Below are 23,047 nucleotides of genomic sequence, written 5' to 3' on the forward strand. Positions count from 1 at the left end.
AGTCTAATACTACCTTTTTCTCTTTAACAAAGACAAGAAAAGGGCTTTTGTTGATTCTAAGGAGCTGTTGCCCTGTGCTGTTGAGGGGCAACTCCTATACCATTTCCAGGCTAATCTAGCACGTTGTGTAAGACCCCTTTTTTCGGAGGCCCATGGAGCCCAGGTCTGAGCTGGCTCTTTGCACTCGTTGTGATGAAACAACAGGCACTTGTACTTTTACATTTCTCACCGTTGGCTATGTTTAACTACATGGGAGGTATTACTAAAAACTAATGAAAGCCACAATGCTTGCTGGGTTCCCAAATACTATGGTAACATTACAATTTGGCACGGAATCATGGACTGCAAGATCCAGAGAGGTCAGATGGGTGGAACAGTTGGTAACAGAATCCAGTGACAGCTATAAATTCCCTCTTCCTTCCCAAATAATGACACGAAAAGGGAGCAAGCAGGACAGAGGGAAGGCAAAGTACAAGAAAGAAGAAAGGGAAAAGTAAAGATAAAGAAAGGTAACGAGAGGAGAGAAATGGAGAAGGCAAAGGAAAAAAAGAGAGAGCACAGCTGCTTGCAATCGAGGAAGAAAGTAAGATAAAGCACCGGGCAAACAGGAACAAACAGGACATCACTACTAATTTAAAGAGAAAAGGGCAATGTGTGAAGGTTATTCTTATTGTCTGTGATCCAATGAAGTGTTAGAAATGTGCCTCTTCTGTCAAGGATAAACAGCACGGGGAGTTCTCCTGTTCGTACCAAATGAACCCAGATGCAGATTTCCCGGTGTCTCCCCACAATCCAACGCAATTGTCCTGCAGATGCACAACTTCCAACGCTTCTCCCTCACCCACACATGCCCCACAGCCCTCCTCTCCTCCTCGCATGCCACAGAGCAGCGGGAAAGCCACTAACCTCAGCATCTGGAGAGACCGCAGCAGCCATATATTTTGAAGAAAGCCAGAGTTCCATTTAACACGCTCAAGTTTTTCCCCCCTGGCAAGCTTGCAAGTACTGTCTATGATCATTTTGAGTAGCGAATACCCACTTTGACTCACGTTATCTCACAACGTTCGCTGCCGTCCGCATGCGCTGGGCTGGGCCCTCTGATGACTTTCTCACAGAGTCACCGCGAGCTCCTGCCTGCAGCCCTAAGAAGGTGTTTTTTAACTCTAGTATCTCAGAGGGCTTGGGAAAGATTTGTGACTCTTATCACTGCCATCTCACAGATAGGAAAATGGAGTTGATTCATGGCTCACAGCCTAGCACGTGTTCAAAAGTGGTCTCCCCTTGGGTTCCGGCAAATTCATCTTTTCCAGTTCAAGGCCTCTGTAAGACTTAAATAGTGAATAAACCTACGTGTTTTGTTAGATCTGGGTGTGATCCCTGGAGCTACGTGAATTGAATTCAGCCTCCAGGGAGTTTAATGCAGATCATCACCCCAAAATGGGAGCTTGATTGTAGTCATCCATAGATTAAGAACCTCAATGAAGTTGACATATAGAGCCCCTTTCTTAAATATCATCAGACACTTAGACCTGGGTAAGAAACATTCATTTAATTGTAGAAGAGGATGGAAACCTTATTCCGTGTAACTCTAGATTTCTAGAGATGGGTAAATACTTCAAAAATTACAAATATTTGCATATAAAAAGTAATAGTGTAGTAGTCATTCTGCCCCTGTGCACCCGGTTCTGAAATCTTTAAGCTTATGAGATCATCAGCAAGATCGGTCACAGAGCAGCACCTCATACATCATCATGCCTTGCCTAACAAAATGTGAATGTGAGCTTTGTGAGGCGAAGTCAAATCCCATCTCCTGGTTAGAGAGCAAGGATGGTAGGCTGGGAGGGAGGCCACCCCAAAAACATCAGCCACAGCCACCGCCTGGCGGGTCATGCAGTTAAGTGAAGTGGTGGCAATGAACACCCCTCCGTTGCCCCCGCACATGGACAGGGACTTGACACACTTGTCTGGGGAGCCAGCTGGGATCAGCAGCCACACGGCATGCAGACACTGTCACAACTAAAACTCACCTGCCACATTTCTTACATGTTCAAGACAAAGGGATCATCCATAGAATCACAGAATTGTCCAGGTTGGAAGGGACCTTTCAGATCACCCAGTCCAACCATCAACCTAACTCTGACAAAACCCATCACTAACCCATATCTCTGAGCTCTGTGTCTGCCCGTCTGTTAAACACCTCCAGGGACGGTGCCTCAACCCCTTCCCTGGGCAGCCTGTTCCAGTGCTTAATAACCCTTTCAGTGTAAAAATTTTTCCTAATATCCAGTCTAAACCTCCCCTGGCACAACTTGAGGCCGTTTCCTCTTGTCCTGTCGCTGTTCCTTCGGAGAAGAGACCGCCCCCCGCCCCCCTACAACCTCCTTTCAGTGGGACTCTAATGTCTAAGTGAGACAACTCCACTTGCAAATACAGAATTAATCGCTCTGGAGTGAAATATTGGCCACTGGGAAAGGCAGGGCACTAAGGCAGTAAGATTTTTTACTATATTCTCACGCTTCTTTTAGCCTATAGTGAGCCAGGCAGTAGGAACTGCCTGATAAATGCATATATTGCACAGAAAGCAAAGGTACGTACTTGGGTTTGAGCCAAAATCACCTTTAATATATAAAAGCCCCCTTTGGCTGAGTTGCGGAGGTGCTGTAAGGTTTGTTTATCTAGCTGGGGTTGCTGGTGAGAATCCAGGCAGGTTAAAGCTGTTTTGCTCTGTGGTGAAGGTAAAGGGTAAATCAGAACTGCCCGAGATCTAGTGCCTTCCCCCAGCTGCTGCCGAGGAGCAAACGCCACTCATGCGAAAGGCACAACTGGCTGAGAAAGAATCACAAAATACGTCAGCCGGGGGGTTGGACCCCACCACGCTGGGCACAAGCGGGGCACTAGGAAGGACACCGGCCCCATGGCAGAGTTTCGCAATGGGCACGGCTCACACATAACCCAGACCACAGCCAGGGTCAACTACCTGGGGTAACCGTGCAGCGTGACAACGCTACAGGACCTCAGGAAAATGAAATCAGACCAACCAGAGACACGTGAGAAATGTGGTTTTCTGGTAAGAAGCTGGATGAGTACTACGAAACATTTTCCATGAGTGTCGTCTCAAATTTTAAAATGAGTTCATTTTGGCCATGCTTATGCCTCTTTTGTATTCACTTTCCATGAACACTCAAGCACTGGAGATTTACACACATGAACGCCTGCAGAAAGTGAATTTAAAGCTTGCATGCTTGAGTACTCACAGATAGACAATTAAAGACGCCAGACAATGATCTAACTGTGCTATTTGTAACTCAGACCAAGTGCAAGCAGTCAAAGATCCTGAATGTCAGGGAGTGTGGTGGCGATGACAGAAAATTACAGAGCAACAAAATACCGTACACTTGGTGTATTTTCTGCCCTAAAGTGGAGACAACTTATTAACGTAGTAAGAGGATAGGATTCCCAAATTTTCTTTCCAGAGACACGGCACAACAGCAATTGAATGAGGTAGATAAGGATCAGACTGCACCCTTCATAGTTAAGAACATGCAGGCACACACTGTAAGAAGAGGAAATTAAATGCAAAATGCAGCTGAGTAATAAATCTTAGAGCAACTTAGTTTCTCTAGGAATGACGCCGCTGGCAAGACGTGTGAGATCTAGAAGTTTTCAAATCAGAGCTCGTTGGAGAAATTTTGATGGAACTGCATATCTCAATGGAATATGCAGTTCTTTCAAAATCAAAACACTTTGCAAAATTGGTTTTATTTGTCCAAAATTTTATTCTGGAAGACAAAATGGGAAGAAAGTTCTAACAATATTGGAACATTGTGTTTTGACATTTTTGGAAGAAACCATTTCACTTTTGCTCTTTGAAACACTTTTCATTTTGATATTAAAAGTTGCCTGTGCCCTAGATTATATAGTAAAAGGGGATATTTTCAAATGTCATCATTTAACTGAAGTTCACGAAAGAGGAATTATATGAGCTAAACAAAACATTTTGGCCAGCCTCAAACACTTCTTGTTTTTAATTTTCCTTCATGGAGAATTTCAAAAGTTTCAGGTTTTGTTCCAAACGAAACCAGGTTTCAAAGTCTTGTAATCCTTGGCTAAGGGGAAATTCCACCTTCTACCGTGCACCACTACTGCAAGTGATCCAGACTTCAGTAATCCTGTTTACTTGATAATCCAGTCACACTCGTAGCCGGAGAGCTGCTTCCCAGGATGGAGCTCTTCAACACCATCCACCCAAGGGGCGGGCGCGCTCTGCCCTGTGCCTGGCAGCCTTGGCCCTTGGATGTCCACACTGGGGGGGTGAGTTGGAGTGAACCGTAACCTCTGTTGGGCCCCCACCCTGGGAGACGAGTGCGTGGGGCAGAGGACACTTGCCCACACATCTTGTCCCATCACGCGGCAGGGACTCAGCGTGCTGCACTGAAGGACTAGGGAGGGCTCCTGGGAGCAGGCACTGCATGTATCACCGTATCAGCTTACAAATAATCTTCCTTGTAGAATAACTCCCACGTACTGTAGCCGCAGGACAGAGAAGCCCTTAATGTCAGGACATATCTGTATATGAGTTTGCAAAATCCAGAGATTGGCCCACCTGTATGTTCACGGCGAAGTCTAAGCCCAGAGTGTGCTGCTCCCAAAGGAACAGCTCGTGACGGACAGACTAAAATAACACTCTGCTCTTTCCAAACCGTAATTTGTGATTACTGACCTCTGCCTGGCACAATCTTAAATATGCTCTACCACATCCACCTACTTAGGTAACGGAAGGTGCATATGGAGGAGAGTTAATGATGGAGATCTAATGGCACTGTACGACCAGCTCTGCAGACCACGCTCCCTCCAACGTGCTCTAGAGCGGAGCAGCAAGCACGACTTGCAAAACACCCTGAACTAGACTGGGCTTGACGTAGTCACCTGCGTTCATGCTGCAGAGCACCTGCCCAAAGGGCAATCTCCTTCCCGCCTGGCTGCCGGCGCAGCCCGTTACTATTCAATGAAAGCGAAGGCAGCAGAAATCAGGCCCAAATAAATGACATGTAATTCTTCAACTTTCGGAGTTGGAGTAGAAGGAGTAAACAGCTCCCCTGAGGAGTTCATCTGGCAGATGTGAATGGTTAGCATTTCTTGGCACTCTGCTGCTTTCTGAAATTCAGGTTCAGCTCCTGGAATTCATTTAATTCATGGGCAGAGTCAGGACACGGGGGCCAAAACGCAGGTATTTCAGCCAGTGGCACTACTTCAGGGCACAGTGTATTCATCTGTCCTCTAGTTTTGTTCGTGCTATGTACAGGTATGATCAGACACTCTCAGATTTTCCCTCTGCCTTTGTGGCTCTCCTTTTTGCTCTGGCCCGTCTCCCCGCCTCCCCACCACCTCATTGTCCCCAGCCCTGTGACTCACCTTCTGCTTCCCGGGGGCTCCAGTGCCCCGAGGGATCGCAGGGCATTGGGGACGAGGCGCTGAAGGCATATTGCACCAGGACTCTTCCTTCCGCACACAGATCACATGCTGATCCCACTTCTCTAGGAGGCCAGGAAAACAGGAAAACACACCAACTTAGTAACAGCTGAATGAGCTGCTTATTCAACTATATTAAAAGCAATAAGACTTAGAATTCAGTTCCACTTAACCCTCTTCTCACAGCGCTGACAAGAGTGTTTTCTGATGCGGACCTTCTGCAGGTTTGGGCTAACGGGCTGCACAGGCAGCATCTGTGAGTCCTCCACCCAGCACAAAACGACAGCAACCTGTGAAACCATGCTCAGCTATTTAACTTCCACCTCTCCTCCCCAGCACTACAACTGGATCAAACCCTAACAAAAGAAAATACGTGTTGCTTAGTGGTTAGAGCAGAGAAACTGGCCTCAGGAGATTTCAGATCTATTTCTTCTCCCACCGTGGATTTATTGCTTGAACTTGTAGTATCTCAAGGATCACGAAGGCCTTGGGCTTGCTTACTGGTGATTAGGGGAGAAGGTAAAGTCCCTGGCTCTGAGAACATCAGACAGAGCTGCTGTGTGAAAAACACCTTTGCTAAGTAGGCAAGGACTGGCTTTTGGAGGTGTATCACAGCCCAGATCGTTAAAAGCCTGGAAAAGGGGTGGGTTATGAACACACAGAAAAGAACACACCCTGGATCCTTTTCGCAGGGGAAACTGGATTTGATACCTGACAGCTTGGGCACCAGCTGATGGCTCTTTCTGAACTGGAGCATCTTATGGCTCCATGCCATCAGATGGCATAACATGGCATTAAGCAAGGCACTTCACTGCCCAACGCCAACATTACTTCACCTACACAACACATCTAATACCAGCAGCTGTCAATAAAGCACTATCATCAGAAGTGGTTGAACAGGAAAACCCAGTTAAACACTGATTTGCAAATAGTTTTGCTAAGACATTCACAAGATCAGGGTTTAAGCTGATGTAGACTGGAATAACTCTAATAACTTCCATACCAGTACGCTGATTTATATCAGCTGAGGATGCAACTCACACAGTTCAGCCCTACGTTCCTTGGGGTCACAAAATTTGGAACTGTGTATGACCCAGAATGTGTGGTTATTCATCTCAGTAAGCTGCTTATTTTCCAGAATTCATTGTTCTGTTCTTCAAGTGGGCACTCAGCCCCCTTGAAAGGAAAAAATTATCTTCTTATAGATGAAATGCACCTAGGAAAGGACAGAAGTTTTAGGCAAACAATTTGCATGTAACACATAGTGTACTCTCTAAGCTACCCCAGTAAGTATGGATTAAGTCATCAATTATTATAATCAGCTATGCAAATTTTAACCATCTCCCCTTATTTATTCCAGCACTGCTTGGTGAAGGGCATTCTGATCCTTAGGCAGAAGTTATTTTGGATCCTCAGCGAGGACACCGGGCTGTAAATTGACCCTCGCAGCCCTCTCAGGCTCTACAATCTCGTTTCCCTTTGGTGTTGGGGACGACACACGCTCAGCTGCTCCGCAGCTTAGCATCTCCGATTTGTTGACAGGGATCTATTTGAAAGTCAACTTTCTCTCGGCTTAATTAGGCGGAAGCAGGCATTGTCAACAGGGGGGACTTGGAATGAAATCAGTGGTAAAACTTGTATCCATTTCACTGTGGCCCACAGCCACCCCTACACAAAGAGATGGGGAATGATTGAACTCGCAGACAATGCAGAAAGAGATGCACCTGCTGAAAACATCTGAAGAATAAAACGTGGCAATGGAGTAGAACAGAGAGCAGGGAGGCAAAGGTGCCGTCCTCTTGCATGATCTGTAACCCTGGTAATGAAAAAATTTGGGCATGTTGCAAATAACTTCTCTGTCTCATTTCGCCCACCTGCACCTTTGGCATGATGCTGCCTCGCTACTGCATTTCTCAGCTGTCTTTTTAGCAGTGGTTTAAGCGTCTGTCTCAGCTTGCCTTAATAACAGATGCAAACAAATTCAAGAATCCAGAATAAAAGGTACCGAGAAATCAAAATGCAGAGTTATTACTGCGCAGTTGTTTTTCAGACACATGCACCAACAGTCAGGAGAGAAGTCCCTGCAATAATCATCTTTCAGTTCCTCTACAGAGACTCCGGCATTAGTGCTTGGTCCTGGATGAGGACAGGGCTTTGAAAGCCAAGTTTCCACAATTAGGACTGCTTTTTACTCAAATTAGCAGCTATACAATTTCATCACAGGCTGCCATGGTGGAAAAAACTGTAGGCTTATGGACAAACATTTCCTTTTACCAGCAAGGACTTGGAGGTAAGAGAAATCACAAGGAGCATCATGTGGGAACAGCTATGTATGAGCAAACTTTCTCTTTTTACTTTTCCAATTTGGGAGCCAAACTCAACCCTGATGTAACTCCCCTGGCTGAAAGGAGTTACACAGGGGATGACTCCTGGGTTACAGTTTTTGGTCTGCAGACTCTTGCACACAAATCCTACGAACAGCCATGAATGTCAGAACTAATTATGGAATCGCATTTACAGGCTTATGAAAATCTAAGCCAGATCCTTACACCTTATGCAGCCACTGACATCAAGACAAAATGAGCGTAAATTGGTTCAAAACACTATTAATTAGGAACGATAGCGTATCTGACACCTTATACACTGGTGCACATGACTCCCCAAAGTGCAGGGTAATGGAAAATCCGGACTTCTCTGTTTTCTAATAAGCCAAGTACTGGGGAAATTCCAGCTGATGAAGTTCAGAGCGCAGGAGGAATTCATTCCTACAGCATGATATTTCAGAAGTCGATTCAAAATCTAAAGACTACTAGTGAAAAAGAGACAATTCTCTTCGGGGCCAGCACCAGTTCCGTGGGCAACTCAAAACCAGTAAAAATCTGTCATTCCTTTCAGTAAAGAGTGCCTGTTTTGAGGCTGAATTGTATTTCCTTACTTGAAATTCAGAATTGGTGCTCTCCCTTCCCAGGCACTGAAACTTTCCAGCAAGGTTTAAGTGAGCGATTATCAAGCCCAGCCATCTAGATGTGGGACACCATACTGACCAAAATATTTGCTTGCTATGAACGAGATAGCATCAGACTCGTGGAAATGAATGCAGTCACCTCAATGAAAACTTGGAAGAGCAGATGCATTCAAAGTTTTCTGTCCAAGCAGAATTTGCTGCGGAGCCCTATTACAATAACTGTTTACATCCTGCCTACGCATATCAAATAGGAGGCGCGTGAATGGATGCTTAGCGACAGCAGATGAACGCATCTAATAGATGCAGCCAGGAAATGAATAGAGTTTTCTTTTTCTCACTTGTTTTCACTTGTTTTGTTGGCTCTATTATTATTTTATTATTACATATTATTATACGCGCATGCGACATTTTTCATGCTTTTTTTTTTTTTTAATGGGAGGATGGAGAATGGGAATTATTCCACTGCCGTGTGCAGTAGCTACAAGAAGAAATGGTGGTTCTTGCTACGTTTGATTATTAGAGATGTTTAGAAGCTCAAACAGCTGCTGGAGTTTAGCGTCAAACACATGTTGGCAAATTTATGTGCAGGTAAATGACTCTGTAGGGCAATGTAGCAGCCATCAATTAAAACACACTAAAGAGGTAGGAAGGGTCTGTCAGGAAGAAGATTTTACTTCTGTGCACAGCTCCTGTAGCTACTCTTGCCGGGGTGTGAGGACACAGGATAGCCAACCCCAAATTTACAAGAACAATGAGTTAGCATTACTCTCTGTCCCCTAATCCACATAATTAATCATGTCATTCCTAGAACTGAGGCCCTGAAAGAAAAGCAGCTAACACCATGGCACCCGTGACAACGTTGCACCTGAGCAGGGAAAAGGCACGTGGTCCTTGCTTCCATGCTTTATCTCCCTTCAACCGCAGACCCGTCAGGACCTCACCCGCAGAGGCAGCCAGCTCAGAGTTACATTTTTAAACACAAGGCTAAATTTTCCCTTCCTGATTTTCACTAAGCAGAGGTCACTGCCTATGCACGGCCCTAGAGAATAAAAGGGACAGGAAAGGAAGTTGTGTTACACTGAGTGTGCCTACGGTAGCGCTGATCAGGAGCGAGCTTTCGAGGTGAAACTCTTCACCTTCCCCACTTAGAGCACTCGGAGCAGTGCAGGAGCATGGAAGCTGGACCCTGTTTTGCCTGAAACCAGAGCGGAGACGTGTCCAGGACCACACCTGATGCGCTCCAACTGCTGATGCCATGAGGCCAGGCTAGAGCTAGGCTGAAACAACCCCCCCCAAGACCCCTACAGTGTTGACGTCAGGTCTTCATTAACAACTGTTTTGCGCTAGAGATCTACTTATATTGGGCCACAATACTTGCTAATGTAGCCAGAGCCATTCATCCTTTTAAGGCCTTTTTACACTGTCAAAACAGCATGGAAGGGGCCTCTGTGCATTAGAAACCAGGCCCAAGGCACTCAGCAGTTGAGTATCAGTCTTCTGTTTTTTACATGAATAGTCCCATTGAAGTGAATGAGTTTATTCATTCAAGTGAGGCAAGTAAAATTTGGGCCATGGTGTGCACTTTGTGTAAAAATATCTGCAAAGATTTACAGTATTCCCACACACAGATAAGATTATCCTTGGCCAATTTTACCTCCTACTTGTCTTGCACAGTGACCCAATTTTACAAATGGATACAGGCACGTATCTCTAACCGAGCAGCGCTGGACACAGCGGGACTGGAAGTTCAGCACGCGAGCTTATCCAGTGTTAGTCACTATAATACTGCCATCGTGGCTTGTTTTGATTAATATATCAGAAATGTGGGCATGATTTAGACAGGATATATTTCAGTGACATGTTTAAATGGTCACAGCAACATTTCTGTATCTGTTAGCACGGGCAATCTCATTTTAACAAGGAATTGGGCTCAAAGTATTTGAGGCTGTCTCTTTAAATCTCCTCAGTAATACCGAGCACACAGATTTGAAAACCCAAAGGACTTTTTTTTTTCTAGAAAACCACTATTTATTTAACATATAACTCTGTTATGAAATTTTAGATTTAGCAGGCTATCCACTGTATGTTATTTAAGAAGTAACTAACTAGGGTTTATTAAGAACATATTGATTGAGTTATAAGAAATATGTAATAAAGACATATTTGGTTACGTAACAATTAACTCTGCATCAATGTGTTTTAAGAGGCAGATGGTATTTATTTAACACGTACTGAGTATCTTCTGAAATCTAAATTAAATTGGAGAAATTTAATTTACCTAAAAATGATCATGGGCTAAAAAATTCTGAATTAATTTTCAGAACTTCACATAAGTCCTTTTCACATGTAGGGAATAAAAGGGTTCAGTTGCGAAACTGCAATTAAGGCAAACACTGCTCAGAGCACACGACCACTCTTTATCAACTCCTAATATGATTTGATTACCCTGCCTGTATTAATCTGCAATAAAGGTGGAAAATCTCATCTGAGCAGAAAATAACAGCTATCTGCCTACTCGGATAAAGTGCAAGCTGGCCACTGAAATGGCCATGGTGTCCTAGCAGCGCTGGAAGGAGCTTCATCCCTGATGGAGGCAGTGGTTTTCAAGGTGCTCTCACTGAACAAAGCAGCAGTTGCTGAGACAGCTCTTTGAGCGCTAATATGCTTGTAAATTCGCCCTCCTGTGATATGTACCACTACCGTCCTGAAGGACACTTGAAGTTTGTTCTCTATAAAATAACAAAGCAAAAGGGGCAGAAGAAATGCAAACAGGGAAGGTGAGGTAACGGTAATGCGAGAAGGTCAATCACTTGGGAAGTTCTCTGCTAGGACTCCCATAGCTCCTGCGGCTCATCCAAATACTCTTACACTGCATAAGAGCAGAAGAACTACCCAGTTGCCCAGGTCATCCTAGGGTAGAGTTGCTCCAGCTAGCAACTGCAAAGTGGTGCAACTCATGTCCAGAGCCCTGCGTTCATTTAATTTTTATTGATAGCAGGCAGCTGCATGCCTGTGGACACAAACACGCATCCTCTGACCGACATGCTCTGCTCAGGGTGCAGCAAGATGCCACTTGCTGAAACTCAGAGTTTCAGGTCTTTGACTCTGCCTTGCTCCGCTCCCATCTCAGACCTGCAGCTCGGGGACGGAGGCAGCATTGGTCCCTGTCCCCAGCCCTGCCACCTCCTTGCCCCGCGAGACTCCACCGCCCGTCAGCTCTGTGTCGTCGCTGCGGGAGTAGAAACAAGATTCATCTTGTCATAGAACCATAGAATCACCCAGGTCGGAAAGGACCTTTCAGATCACCCAGTCCAACCATCAACCTAACTCTGACAAAAACTGTCACTAACCCATATCTCTGAGCTCTGTGTCTGCCCGTCTGTTAAACACCTCCAGGGATGGTGCCTCAACCCCTTCCCTGGGCAGCCTGTTCCAGCGCTTAATAACCCTTTCAGTGTAAAATTTTTTCCTAATATCCACCCTAAACCTCCCCTGGCACAACTTGAGGCTGTCTCCTTTTGTCCTATTGCCTGTTACTTGGGAAATTTTTCTGGTGAGGTGGTTCCACATTCCACATCCAGTCACACACATAAGGCATGGATTGGGAGGGTGAGAAAAATGAGAAGGAACTTTGTCCTTGCAAAAGAAACACGCAAGAGGAGGAGGGGGAACAGGCAGGCAGAGGTGAAGCTCACAGGTATTTGTGAGGAGCAATAACAGCAGAAATCACAGGGCTGATTGAAAATTCCTCCCATAACATATGGAAAAAGATTTGCCCTTTACATGGCAAATCAATGGCCTTCAACCAAGTGCTACAGTGAGAAAGGAAGAGCAGAAAACAGATCAATAACCTCCTCAGTATGAACCAATTTAGGAAAGAGCCTTAACCCAGACTGTGCACAGCACATGATAAATCTGTGCTCCTGGAGCGGAGCCCCACGTCGTTCCCCGATTTCTCCCCTTTCATTCAATCCAGTGCAAGAGTACAGAGCAGCGCGTGATCACCTTTCAAAGAAGTGGCCATCAATGGGCGGAAACCACTCCAGGGTGACGGAGGTGGAGGTCCGAGCCACAATCTGGGGGGCAATTGCGACGGGAGCCGGTTTCTTGACAGGTTGCCAGCTCTGATAGACCAGGTCCAAGTAGCAGTGCATCCTGGCCACTTGGTTGGGCGTGAAGGAGTCGGTGCAGTCATCATCTGAAATTAAAACAAAAGCCACATCAGCCACACAGGAGATAAGGTGGGAGCAAGAGAGAGAATTACGAGCTGGTGAATGGCAGGTTCTTGCAAGGGCCGGGATGGGTTCTCGCAGCACTCCAAAGTTAATGGCCTGTGAACAAATTAGCGCAGTCATCACTTGTGGAGGCAGGTGGAAGGAAAGAAAAGTTAAAAAGGAAAATATATGTCAATAACATTCTCTCCCTCTGGCCCGGGATACGTACGAAGCACCTAGAGGTCATCTCCAGATGAGACAGAGACACGTGGAGGTGAAGAAACAGAAAGCCTCAGTGCAGCACCTTCTGGTCAGAATCGGGGCTACCAGTGGACGTCTGGGCCTAAAAGAATTTCATGTCTAAAAGAATATCTCTGGGACAGGATAAAAGGGCAAAGGATGGCTAGTGTTAGGATAAAGCATTGACTGAAATTCATGCAAACTGTGTGCAATAGACTTCGACAGATTTCTAAATTAAAAGAATAAGGAATTTTAAAAATATGCAATTTTTCTAAAGTTTTTAAATTTTCTATTGAAGAAATAAAAATGTTCTGAAACATCAATTTAAAAAAAGCATTACAAATACTGATTAAAAATGTAAATTTTTGGTGCAGTAAAATAACTTTATTTCTATTAAAAATCTTCCCCATTACCATTTTAATTCTAAACCCTTTCTGAACTTTTCATAAACATTTTTGGTATTTCAAATTTCTTTTTCATTCAAAATGGAGAAGCGATTTTGCTGGATAACTTCCCATAAATATCCTTTTCTCATTCCATCTGTTTTCCACAAACATGATTTGGCAACAAGAACACATCTAGTGCCCTCTGAACACCATACAACTTTACAACTACCATGCCCCGGAGAAGTAGAAAATTACTATTTCTCCATTGTGCAGATCACAGAAGGAATAAATATGTTGTGCAAAATCACCCAGAAAAGCTATGCTGAAGAACTTATTGCTAGCACTTTAACCATTTTTCTGGTACTCTTCCTGTCAGATGGAAAGCTCTTGAAAACGCAGAGTGTTTCTTCACATGTGCCTGCAGAGTTCCCAGCCCAGTAAAGCTCAGTCGCGGACGGGACCTCTGCATGCTGCTGCCGTACAAACAACAATCACGGTTTTGCACAGGTCAAGTACTAATACACTTTTCTGGGAAGACGCAGGTCACCGAAGGCTGTTCAGAGAATTGGTTGCGTGCAAGTTGGCAGTTCAGTATTGTAACAGCCTTACTAGATGCTCTGATGTCTTCAAGTCCGTGCCCTGTGGAACTCAAGAGGAACGAAAAAAGATGAATTCGTTCTAAAGAGAAGTGTGAATTTGCTGGCTAATTTAAAACCTTACCACATCCTCCCCGAGACGCAAGCAAAAGGAGACAGCTTCGGTTGGGATCCTGCTCAAATGACAGCCCCAAATGCAGCCCTACCACAGTAAGGACACGTCAGCTCACATGTTCCCCCATGTCTCTCCTAATTCTGTGAGCAGTGAACCTCTCCTCATCAAACATGCGCAGCAGATACCAGACACCACCAGCTCAAAAATATCTACAAATCCCTGTGGGTATGCAAAAAGCTGCTTTAACATGGCATCTCTGGATTTCCTCAATAATTATCGATGGTCTATCCCTGAGCATGCTGTAAAAGCCATAAATATTCTTCACGGAAGCCCAGAAGGAGACAAAGGCCCTTAACAGCCATCATAAAGGAACAATAAAATATATACAGGACAAAGCAGTGAGACAATGGCACAGGAGAAAGATGACCTGCATTCTCAATCTGTTTGAACATCAGCACAGTGTCCTGGGGGAGGGGAAGGGAGGGGAGGGGAGGAGAGGAGAGGGTATCTCACTTGATTTCAACAAAGGTTCAAGATCCTCGGATGAAGTAATAGAGAAATTCAAGGGACTTTACTGGGATGATTATTCCAACAGAATTCAGGGGCAGAATTCCTGATGATTTCATGAAGACTCATCTAAAAGACTAATCTTTTCACTTGGGAACACCATGGCTATTCAGACTTGTAAAAATACTTCACAAGTCCAATTTCTCACACTTCTTTATGTTCTGGACATCGTAACTTGTTATTTCAGGGAAGGAAAAATTACCCTTTAAGTCAGTGCTTTGCTACAGAACTGGGGGTAACTGTGCAGATGGATGTTAGGCAGAGCCAGACAGACAAACACAATGTGATCAAGCTGGATACAAGCAGCAAAACAGAAAGGAAAGAAAGGCAACGTTTAGGGCTGCATGACCTCAACCTAGATGTTTCAAAGGTAATTCTCCAGCAATTTGATATCCTGATATATTTTTATTCCACTGGCAACAACAGAAAAGCAAACAGATTCATGCATGAGCTCTAGAGATGCCTATCATGTCGCTTCACTTAATTTTTCAAGGAAAAAGAAAAAAGGTTTCTGCTCAGAACACCAGCACACAGGCAGCTCCCGAGCGCAGATAGGTATCTCGGTGGTGTGCCTCTGTCTCAGCTCTGGCAAGGCAAGTTCTCTTTGGAAGAAGAGACCTCAGCATTTCGAGACACGCACACTCCACCCCTCCAAACAGACACACAAGCAGATTTGGCGGGGGGATGTTGTCATCTGAAGTGGCACTGACTAATTGGTGTGGTGTTACCAGGAGGCTGTATCAGGCAATAAGACTCTCTGCCCTACACACGCACAAAAGTGCTCAGCACGCTGCAGAGCTGACTCAGTGCGCGTATCCTTATCCCCAAAACCACCCTCTAAACAAATAGAAAAATAAAGAGAAAACTAAGCATCACTAAGCTAGTGCCATGAAGGGCATAAAAGCACTTCTGTTATAAATCATTTCAATCTGTGCCCCAGATGACATTAAACACTTTGCTTCTCTATAGTTTTATTACAGAATAAGCACTCCTATGACCTTTTGAGTGGGCAATCTGTGTTTTCGCCTGGAGTATAAAGGTGCCCTTCAGTGGCTGTAAGTATATTGGGCACCCTTAAATTGTTGCTGATGCTGTCAGCTCAATGTCACAGACCTCCATCATGGCTGGACCCTGTGACCCAAAATAAGGCGAAATACAAGCCAAGGTATTCCCTATTCTTTCTGGAAAATAACAAAGGATCCTCCAACTCCCCTTGAACTTCCAGGGGTGCAGTAAGGACCTCACGTCACCCTCGTCAGATGGGCAAGGGTCACAGGAGCTCCTGCCCTCTTTGCATTACACTCTCTTGGTAGGAGAGCCACCAACCAGCACCCCTGAGCAACTCAGCTGTGCCTACAGGAGCCTGCAGAGTTAGAACTGCAAAATCAGGCTTTTGCTTAAGCAGCTTATTCCTCCTGGGGGGGGTGGTTTTACCGTACTGATATGGAGCCTTTGTGGTTGAACTCCCAGCATAAATCAGCACAGCACACTGGTAGTCTTTGACCAGGAGAGCAATCCTGACCCAGGCACTATCCCAGTACTCACACTCTAAGGATGAAACTCAGATGTGAATGATTCTAGCTGAACCACACTGACTCCAAAACAATAAACACGGTATTTGAATGGGACACCTGGAGGGATGGTTAGTGTCATATTAGATGTCTACCTACCACATGTCTATCCTTGGTTGTATCAATATTCATCTGACATTCAGTATCTCCTTGGGAGAGGGTAAACAATCTCTGAACCTGTTTTTTTCAAAGAAGACTTCATAGATCAGGCATCCAGATCACAGGGAAACAGGGTGTCAAATTTGCTGCACAGCCTTTAGCAGGTGTTTTCTTAATGCTTATCTCATTTCTTCCCTCCCCCAAACCTTCTGCCTGGTCATCAAATGAAACTACGTAAAGTTGGGGAAAACTGGGAAAAAAAGAACAGCAGAACTGGAAGGGATTCCTGAGGCCATGAAGTTTGGTCTCTCGTCAAGCCTGGTCCTAGACCAATGGACACACATGTCAGCATAAAGCCCCAGGTGACAGGGACTGTAGAAATCAGAGGTAATTACTGCTACTTTTTGTTCTTGTCCAACCACAGACACCACCAGCAAACCAAGGAAACCGAATTACCTGCGTAGCTCATGAAGTTACTGAACGGCGTGTTTAGGAAACTGTGAAAACCACATGTGTCGTTGCCGGGTCCAGGATCCCCACACAGCTTGTGCTTAGGAGCAGGGTTGGTGTCACTGCAGAGGTCCCCGGTCTCGAAGGAGGGCTCTGTTTCCATGCATGGATCGCTGCAGGAGAGGATCTCTGAGATTCCCCGGAAGACGTGATAGAGCCCCAGGCTGTGCCCAATTTCATGGATCATTGTGTGCGTGTGGCCAGGGATTCCATAGAAGGAGGGATTCAGCACAATGCCACCTGCAAGGGGAAAAGAGAATAGCTTCTGTGTTTGTCTTGTCTTCCCAGAACAGGAAGAGAAAGGGAAAGGAAGACAATCCCAAGGGCAGATCCACTGAAGTTCCTCTGTAGCGCAGACTGCTTTTTGCACAATCAGGCACGTTGCTGGCTCACAGAAAGTGCACAGCAAGGTTTAATCTCACCTTAAACCTGGGGCTCTAAGGATGAGGAACCGTGGGATGAAGCCCAATGTCCTAAACCAAAAACAGAGTGACAACAGGTCTTTCAACTGAATATGCTCAATTTGGTTTGTTTGTTAACTTAGAGAAAAATTCTATGTGCAATTACTTCATACTGTGCAACTTCAAATAATTTAATGTGTCTAAAGAGAACGATTCTGCCCCGGTAAGTGTAAGCAATGCATTTGATACCAAAAGTCAAACAAAACATACCTGGAGCATTCTGTGTCTTATTCCACAGGGTAAAGATATTATAGAAGCCTATTAACTTCTGAAACACCCTAAAAATTGCAGGAGGTTGCACCAATATTTGCAAACTAATAGCTGGACAAAGAAAACAGAATACACCAAGGCTGGAACAGTTTTTGCAGGGCGTGCTCTGATGGTGCAGACAGCTTTGAAGTAACTGGCAGAAACACGCTCCCTTCATACACTCAGACTGTGTTGATCTGAACTGCACAGTCCACTAATGAATATGCATGTCTAATCTGTCAAAAAATATGAAATCTTGGAATGTGATAGTTCTAAAAGAATTGCATGGTTGTTAAATGTGCACAAAGAAAACCAACAGTGATTTTTTTGTTGTATGAATTACGAGATGTGTAGATAAGCAAATAGTAAATTAGTGAGGCTTTACAGTATATTGAATTAATCATAAGAATTATATTTTTAGCTCAGCTAGATAGATGTACCTTTGGATTTATGATGGGCTTTGTATTTTCTTTATTTAGCTTGTTGACCTCAACTTTTCCAAGCCTTTTATTTAAAACTGTTTGTGTATACTGCCTACCATGAGAACGGGAGACTGCTTTGTAAAAGTTATAGTGGGAAAATAAATCTTGGATGTGGTATACTAATAATGTGGTGACAATGAGGAGAGAAAAGGTTTTGGCAGGAGGAACTTTATCAGTGACTGTAGCGCAGGGAAGATGAGATCACCAGGTTCTGACACACCATAGACTCTTCCTTCTCATCTGCCTGGAGACTTGGTTGCAATAATCATGGAATTAGAGGAAAATAAGACCGAGAAAATCTTAAGAAGTCATCTAAATTCCAGTCTCAAACAACACAGGACCAATTAGGTCTATACCATCCCTCACACATATTGGCCTAAGGTCTCTTTACAACCCCTGATGACATGACTGCCCCAGCAATCAGTTCAGCACTCAGTATCCTTACGGCTGCAAGGATTTAACTCACATCTAATCTGAATTGATTTTCTGGCAATTTAAGTTCATGACTTCAAGTCCTGCCTCACATGGATATGAAGAACAGAAGATTCTCCTCCCCTTTCATCAGCTTTTATGAGATTGTCATCATCCTCACTTTAGGCTCTTTTCCTTCTGTCTGAATAACTGTAATCCATTCAACCTTTCCTTGTAGCTCAACCCTTTTTCTCGACCTCCCTGACTGTTGCTCTCCTTTAGTTTTCACCAGTTGTCTCACGTTTTTCTCCAAGCACCGTGTCCAAACACAATACAGTCTTTCAGCTGAAATTTTATCAGTGCTGAAGAGTGAGGAAGGACCACTCTGGATGTCTTGCAAGGGCACATGCACACACAGCAACAGAGAAAAGACTTTCGCTTTGTGCATGGGCATGTGTGACTACACACACACACACACACAGAGTAGAGAGATGTCACATGGGCACGTACAAATACATATATCGTATTAAGAAAATTGAGCTGCAAAATTTAAATACAGACACAAAAGAATGAACAAAATCAATCGCACTGCAATATCACACCTATTATGCCACATGCAGCATCTCCACATCCCTTTCACAGCCCTGAACTGGTCCTTACGCTCGCTCTCCGCAGGCCCAATTAATTGTCTACAGACCCACCAGTATGCAGCCACTGCAACGCCCATGTTCCTTGCATCCCTCTCTCCCCTTTCATACAATGCATGCTCCGAGTCCTTCAGTGCTTGGGGTCTACCCACGTGGAGCCATTTACACCCAGAGAGCACCCTGGTATATTGTTTTGGGGGGGGTCTCTTTCCCAAAGATACTCCCAGGGTCTGGTTTCCAATGGCAGAAGTATTGGTAAAATTCCTCAGCAGGACGTGCCTTCAAAATAAAGGCTGGGTAAATGGTTCTGGCATTGGACAGCCCGGAGGCAGCTGGAAAGGGAGATTTTATTTTTGCCTTTGTTGAAAATTTATATTTTTCACAGCTGTCAAGAATCTAAATCAATTGCAGTTTTACAGAAAAGATAAACTCCCTCACCCAGACAATCTCTATCCCAGCCTTTAGATCTGCACCACAGGACATATTTCATATTTTTTTATTAAGTACATATTGGATTTATAGAAGAGAGTAAAAAAGATTAAAGATGAATTCTTACAGACCAAGCACAGGTCTGGGAGGGCTATTATGACAGGAAATTATGACCATTATTTATTTATTTTTACTTTTTTCCACTGCAAGTCAACTTTAAACTGTTGGCTAATGTCTTTTTTTCTCGTGAGATCTTTTTTTGGTCAATGAATTCTGTCAATACACTGCAGGAGCTGAATTTAAATTGTTTTGCTCAGGCATGATGTTGACAATTAGCTTAACGAAGTGACAGAAGAACTCATCAGGGCTTTGGGCGAGCCCCAGCCCTCTTGCAGAAGGTTCTCCTTGGCGCTCTGGAGCTCTCCCCTTGTTCTCTGCTCTCTCCCATGGCAACACCAAGGGAAGCTGTGAAAATACTCATTTAGAGAAGGATCAGCTATATTGCAGACTTATTTCAGTCCAGCAGTGGCATTAGGGCTAATGTTTCCCACCCAAAACCCATACTGTTGCACAATCAGAAGCAAACAGAGTGACTGTGGGGCTGGTTCGGGAGAAGGGGAATCTCCTACCACAAAGCAACAGAAATCACATCAGTGTGGGCGCTAGTCGAGGCTGGGGTTAGCATCTATCCTTGCTTTTGCCAGAAGATGCTGCCATGGGGAACGCACGCTGGTACGTATTTACGGCATCTTCTGGTTTGGGTGCTCCCAGCAGGAGCCCATGGAGATGGGGCTGAAGGCAAGTCAGAGTAGAAGTGGCTTCACTTCCAGCCTAGCTCGGCAGGAGACTGGATGTGTGTCAGTGCCAGTCCTTGGGAAAGGAAGTTTGCTCACACTTCTTCCAGAGCAGCTGCGGAGCTGGATGGCGTAATAAAATGTTTACTAACTGAAATAGGGCAGCCACCTCCAGCTGCTTGGTCTGACCATGGAGCCTCTCTCAGCTATGGAGACAGGTGACTATAAAGAGTGAGTAACACCTAGGTTTTGGGGTAACGTATTTTTGAACATGGAAAAGCCTCCCTGACTGACGGCTCGAGTCGCAGCTCAGCTCTCATAGTATGCTTTAGACTAATAAACACCATATTTTGCTCTCCTCGTCTAGGTTTACATTTGCCACGTCTTTTCTGTTTTGCTCAACATGGGGTTGGGTAATATAAAAACTGGCTGAAACAGCCTTACACAAAGACTGAACTTGGCTGAAATTGGACTTCACTTCCAGCCTAGGAAGGTCTGGACAAGCCGGAGAAATATCTGGAAAACGTGAGAATCCCTGCTCTTATAAGATGACCAGATCAGGTTTGCAGCCCGAGGGAGGTTTGTGCAGTTAAGTAGATCCAGACTCAGTCACTGCCTTCTGAACCTTTTGAGGTTCATCTGACATTTTGCAAGGAACAAAATCCACAAGGTCCAGTGGCACTGCAGGTGTCGGGGCAATGAGTCACCCGGGAGCTCGCAGGGCTCTGTCTGCATCCCTGGGTTCCAGCAGCCACACTTGGCAACCTGGTTATGAAACATGCAGGGCAACCTGCGGGGCAGTGAACTCTTCCCAGTTCCACTCAAATGAACATTAGAAACACAATCTCTCAGCAGTTTGCTCTTTTGCACATTGGTAGAGAAAAATAGCAACAAATGTGAACTATAGTCTGCGAGGACAATTAATTGAATACTTACTAAGTAATGAACTAAGGATCAGAACTTAACAGGATAAGGTTAAAATTTCACTTCTGTCTAGCATCCCCCCACCTATCCCCCCCAGTCTTCTTCTCAAAGTGCTCCCATGGAGCGAATGCCCTGCAAAGTAGCTTCACTTAAAAGGTGAAATACTTTCAGCTTGACATCATCTACAAATACCATAATATGCTTTGGGTTTATAACCTAATATTTTCCTGGTTGTGAGCCAGTATCTGGGAATCGTGAAATACTTTTTTTCCCCTGACTATATGTTAGAGGAATGATAAGAAATCAGAACAGAGCTTAACGCATATTTGTCTTTCCTTCTTAGCGCCTCAAAAGAATGCTTTACAAAGAAGAAACATCTTTATCACTCACCTAGATGCATCAAGGCTTCCTTGTCCCAGGGCCAAGTTGCCACTCCAGCCAGCTCTTCCTCGGAGGAATTGGCAAAGAAGATGTTGAGGTGTGTGGATCCATCCAGTTTGAGTATGTTCTTTAGTTCATTGACATCTAAGTAGGCTCTGTAGAAAAAGAAAAGCTTTTTTTTTTTTTTTCCTAAAGGTGACAGAAAAAGCAACAAAGTATTGAAGAAGTGCTGCAATCCGAGCAAAGATCTTATAATATCCTGCGTACCAGTCACCTGAAATATTTCAATAACCCATTCCCAAACTTCAATTATTTTGCATTCATATAGTGAATCTCAGCTAAGGACTTCAGACCATTGATTAACTAAGGCCACAAAATCCAAGGTAAATACATAAAGCTGTCCACATTCCTAAGATAAGTATAGGAATCTATTTATTATGAATGTAATTAACCATGTATTATGGTCAGTAAATCTTTTTATATCAGCAGTTACCTTGCCCATTTCCTCTAAGCTGTTTATTATTGTTACCTCTAATTTTCCTTCACAATAACAAGTTTCACATCTTCAGGCTCGCGCAACAACTAATACCAGCTCCCAAAGTTACTCCTTTAGCACCAGTGGCAGTCAATTCTGCTGAGATGCACGTGGTCTAACTCTGACATAGGACGGATGTTTGGGAATTGCTATTTCCAGCAAGCAAAGTTGCGCCAAGAGATCTCCTTGCACAAGATCTCTGCAGGAGTGGTACCATACTGTGGCATAAATTCCTAAGGCTCCTGAGGTCCCCCGCTTTCCCAGGCGAGCAGCGTTTCTTCTTAGCTTTTGGGATGTCTGGCGGTCACAGAGCAGTCTGCTTGCAGACAAGCAAAGTCAATCTCTTCAGCTTGGTGGCCGTTGGAAGTACTTTTTGCACTCCTCCAAAGGAGTAGATTTCTGGTCTGGTGGGAGGTGTCCCTGCCCAGGCCAGGGGTGTTGGAGCTGGATGATCTTTAAGGTCCTTCTAACCCGAACCATTCCATGATTCTATGATTTTGTCAATATTGGAATACAGGAGCTACTTGCCAAAGCGCGTACCATGGTGCTTTCCGTGGCACCACGATGCTCTAACTCCAAGTAAAGCTGGAGAAAGTGGAGCATAAGAGTAAACCCATTGGTTCCCTGTTTCTAGCCCACATTAACTTTTGATATGAAGTGTTGAGTTAACATAAGATCTAAAACACAGACAGGCTGTACCATCTTCACCTGACAGGTGGAAACAACAGAGAGAGAGATCACACTGAGTCAAGCGCGGCTGACCAGCTTGCAAGGAAAGGACACCATGATGGTCTTGAGCAGGTTGATTCCTGAAGTCCCCCTTTCCACATGTGTATAGGTCTCATGTAGCTCTCACAAAGCAAACGCACTCACATTCAGTAAGTAGGGTTCCTCGCATACTTTGCAAGGCTTTCGTTCCCAGAAGGGTGAAGAAAAAATAGGGGAGTTGGCTCAACACCAAGATCTTTCTGTCCTTCCCTGGAGGACTCCCCAATGGAAAAC

The 23,047-nt window shown here is 44.6% G+C and overlaps 1 protein-coding gene across 3 annotated transcripts in view; it reads right to left on the bottom strand.

Annotated features, from left to right (window-relative positions):
* PAPPA (pappalysin 1) overlaps positions 1-23,047 on the bottom strand; it is a 234,598-nt gene that overhangs the window by 108,998 nt on the left and 102,553 nt on the right. For all 3 annotated transcript variants that reach the window (XM_054221055.1, XM_054221056.1, XM_054221054.1), the window contains exons 3-6: positions 21,520-21,665; positions 16,679-16,972; positions 12,440-12,632; positions 5,413-5,534 (exon numbers count right to left, since the gene is read on the bottom strand). In XM_054221055.1, coding sequence (XP_054077030.1) covers positions 5,413-5,534; positions 12,440-12,632; positions 16,679-16,972; positions 21,520-21,665 — 755 coding nt within the window. The remainder of the gene's footprint in view (positions 1-5,412; positions 5,535-12,439; positions 12,633-16,678; positions 16,973-21,519; positions 21,666-23,047) is intronic.

The sequence above is a fragment of the Rissa tridactyla genome, chromosome 14, assembly GCF_028500815.1.
Source record: "Rissa tridactyla isolate bRisTri1 chromosome 14, bRisTri1.patW.cur.20221130, whole genome shotgun sequence".
Classification (NCBI taxonomy): Eukaryota; Metazoa; Chordata; class Aves; order Charadriiformes; family Laridae; genus Rissa; species Rissa tridactyla.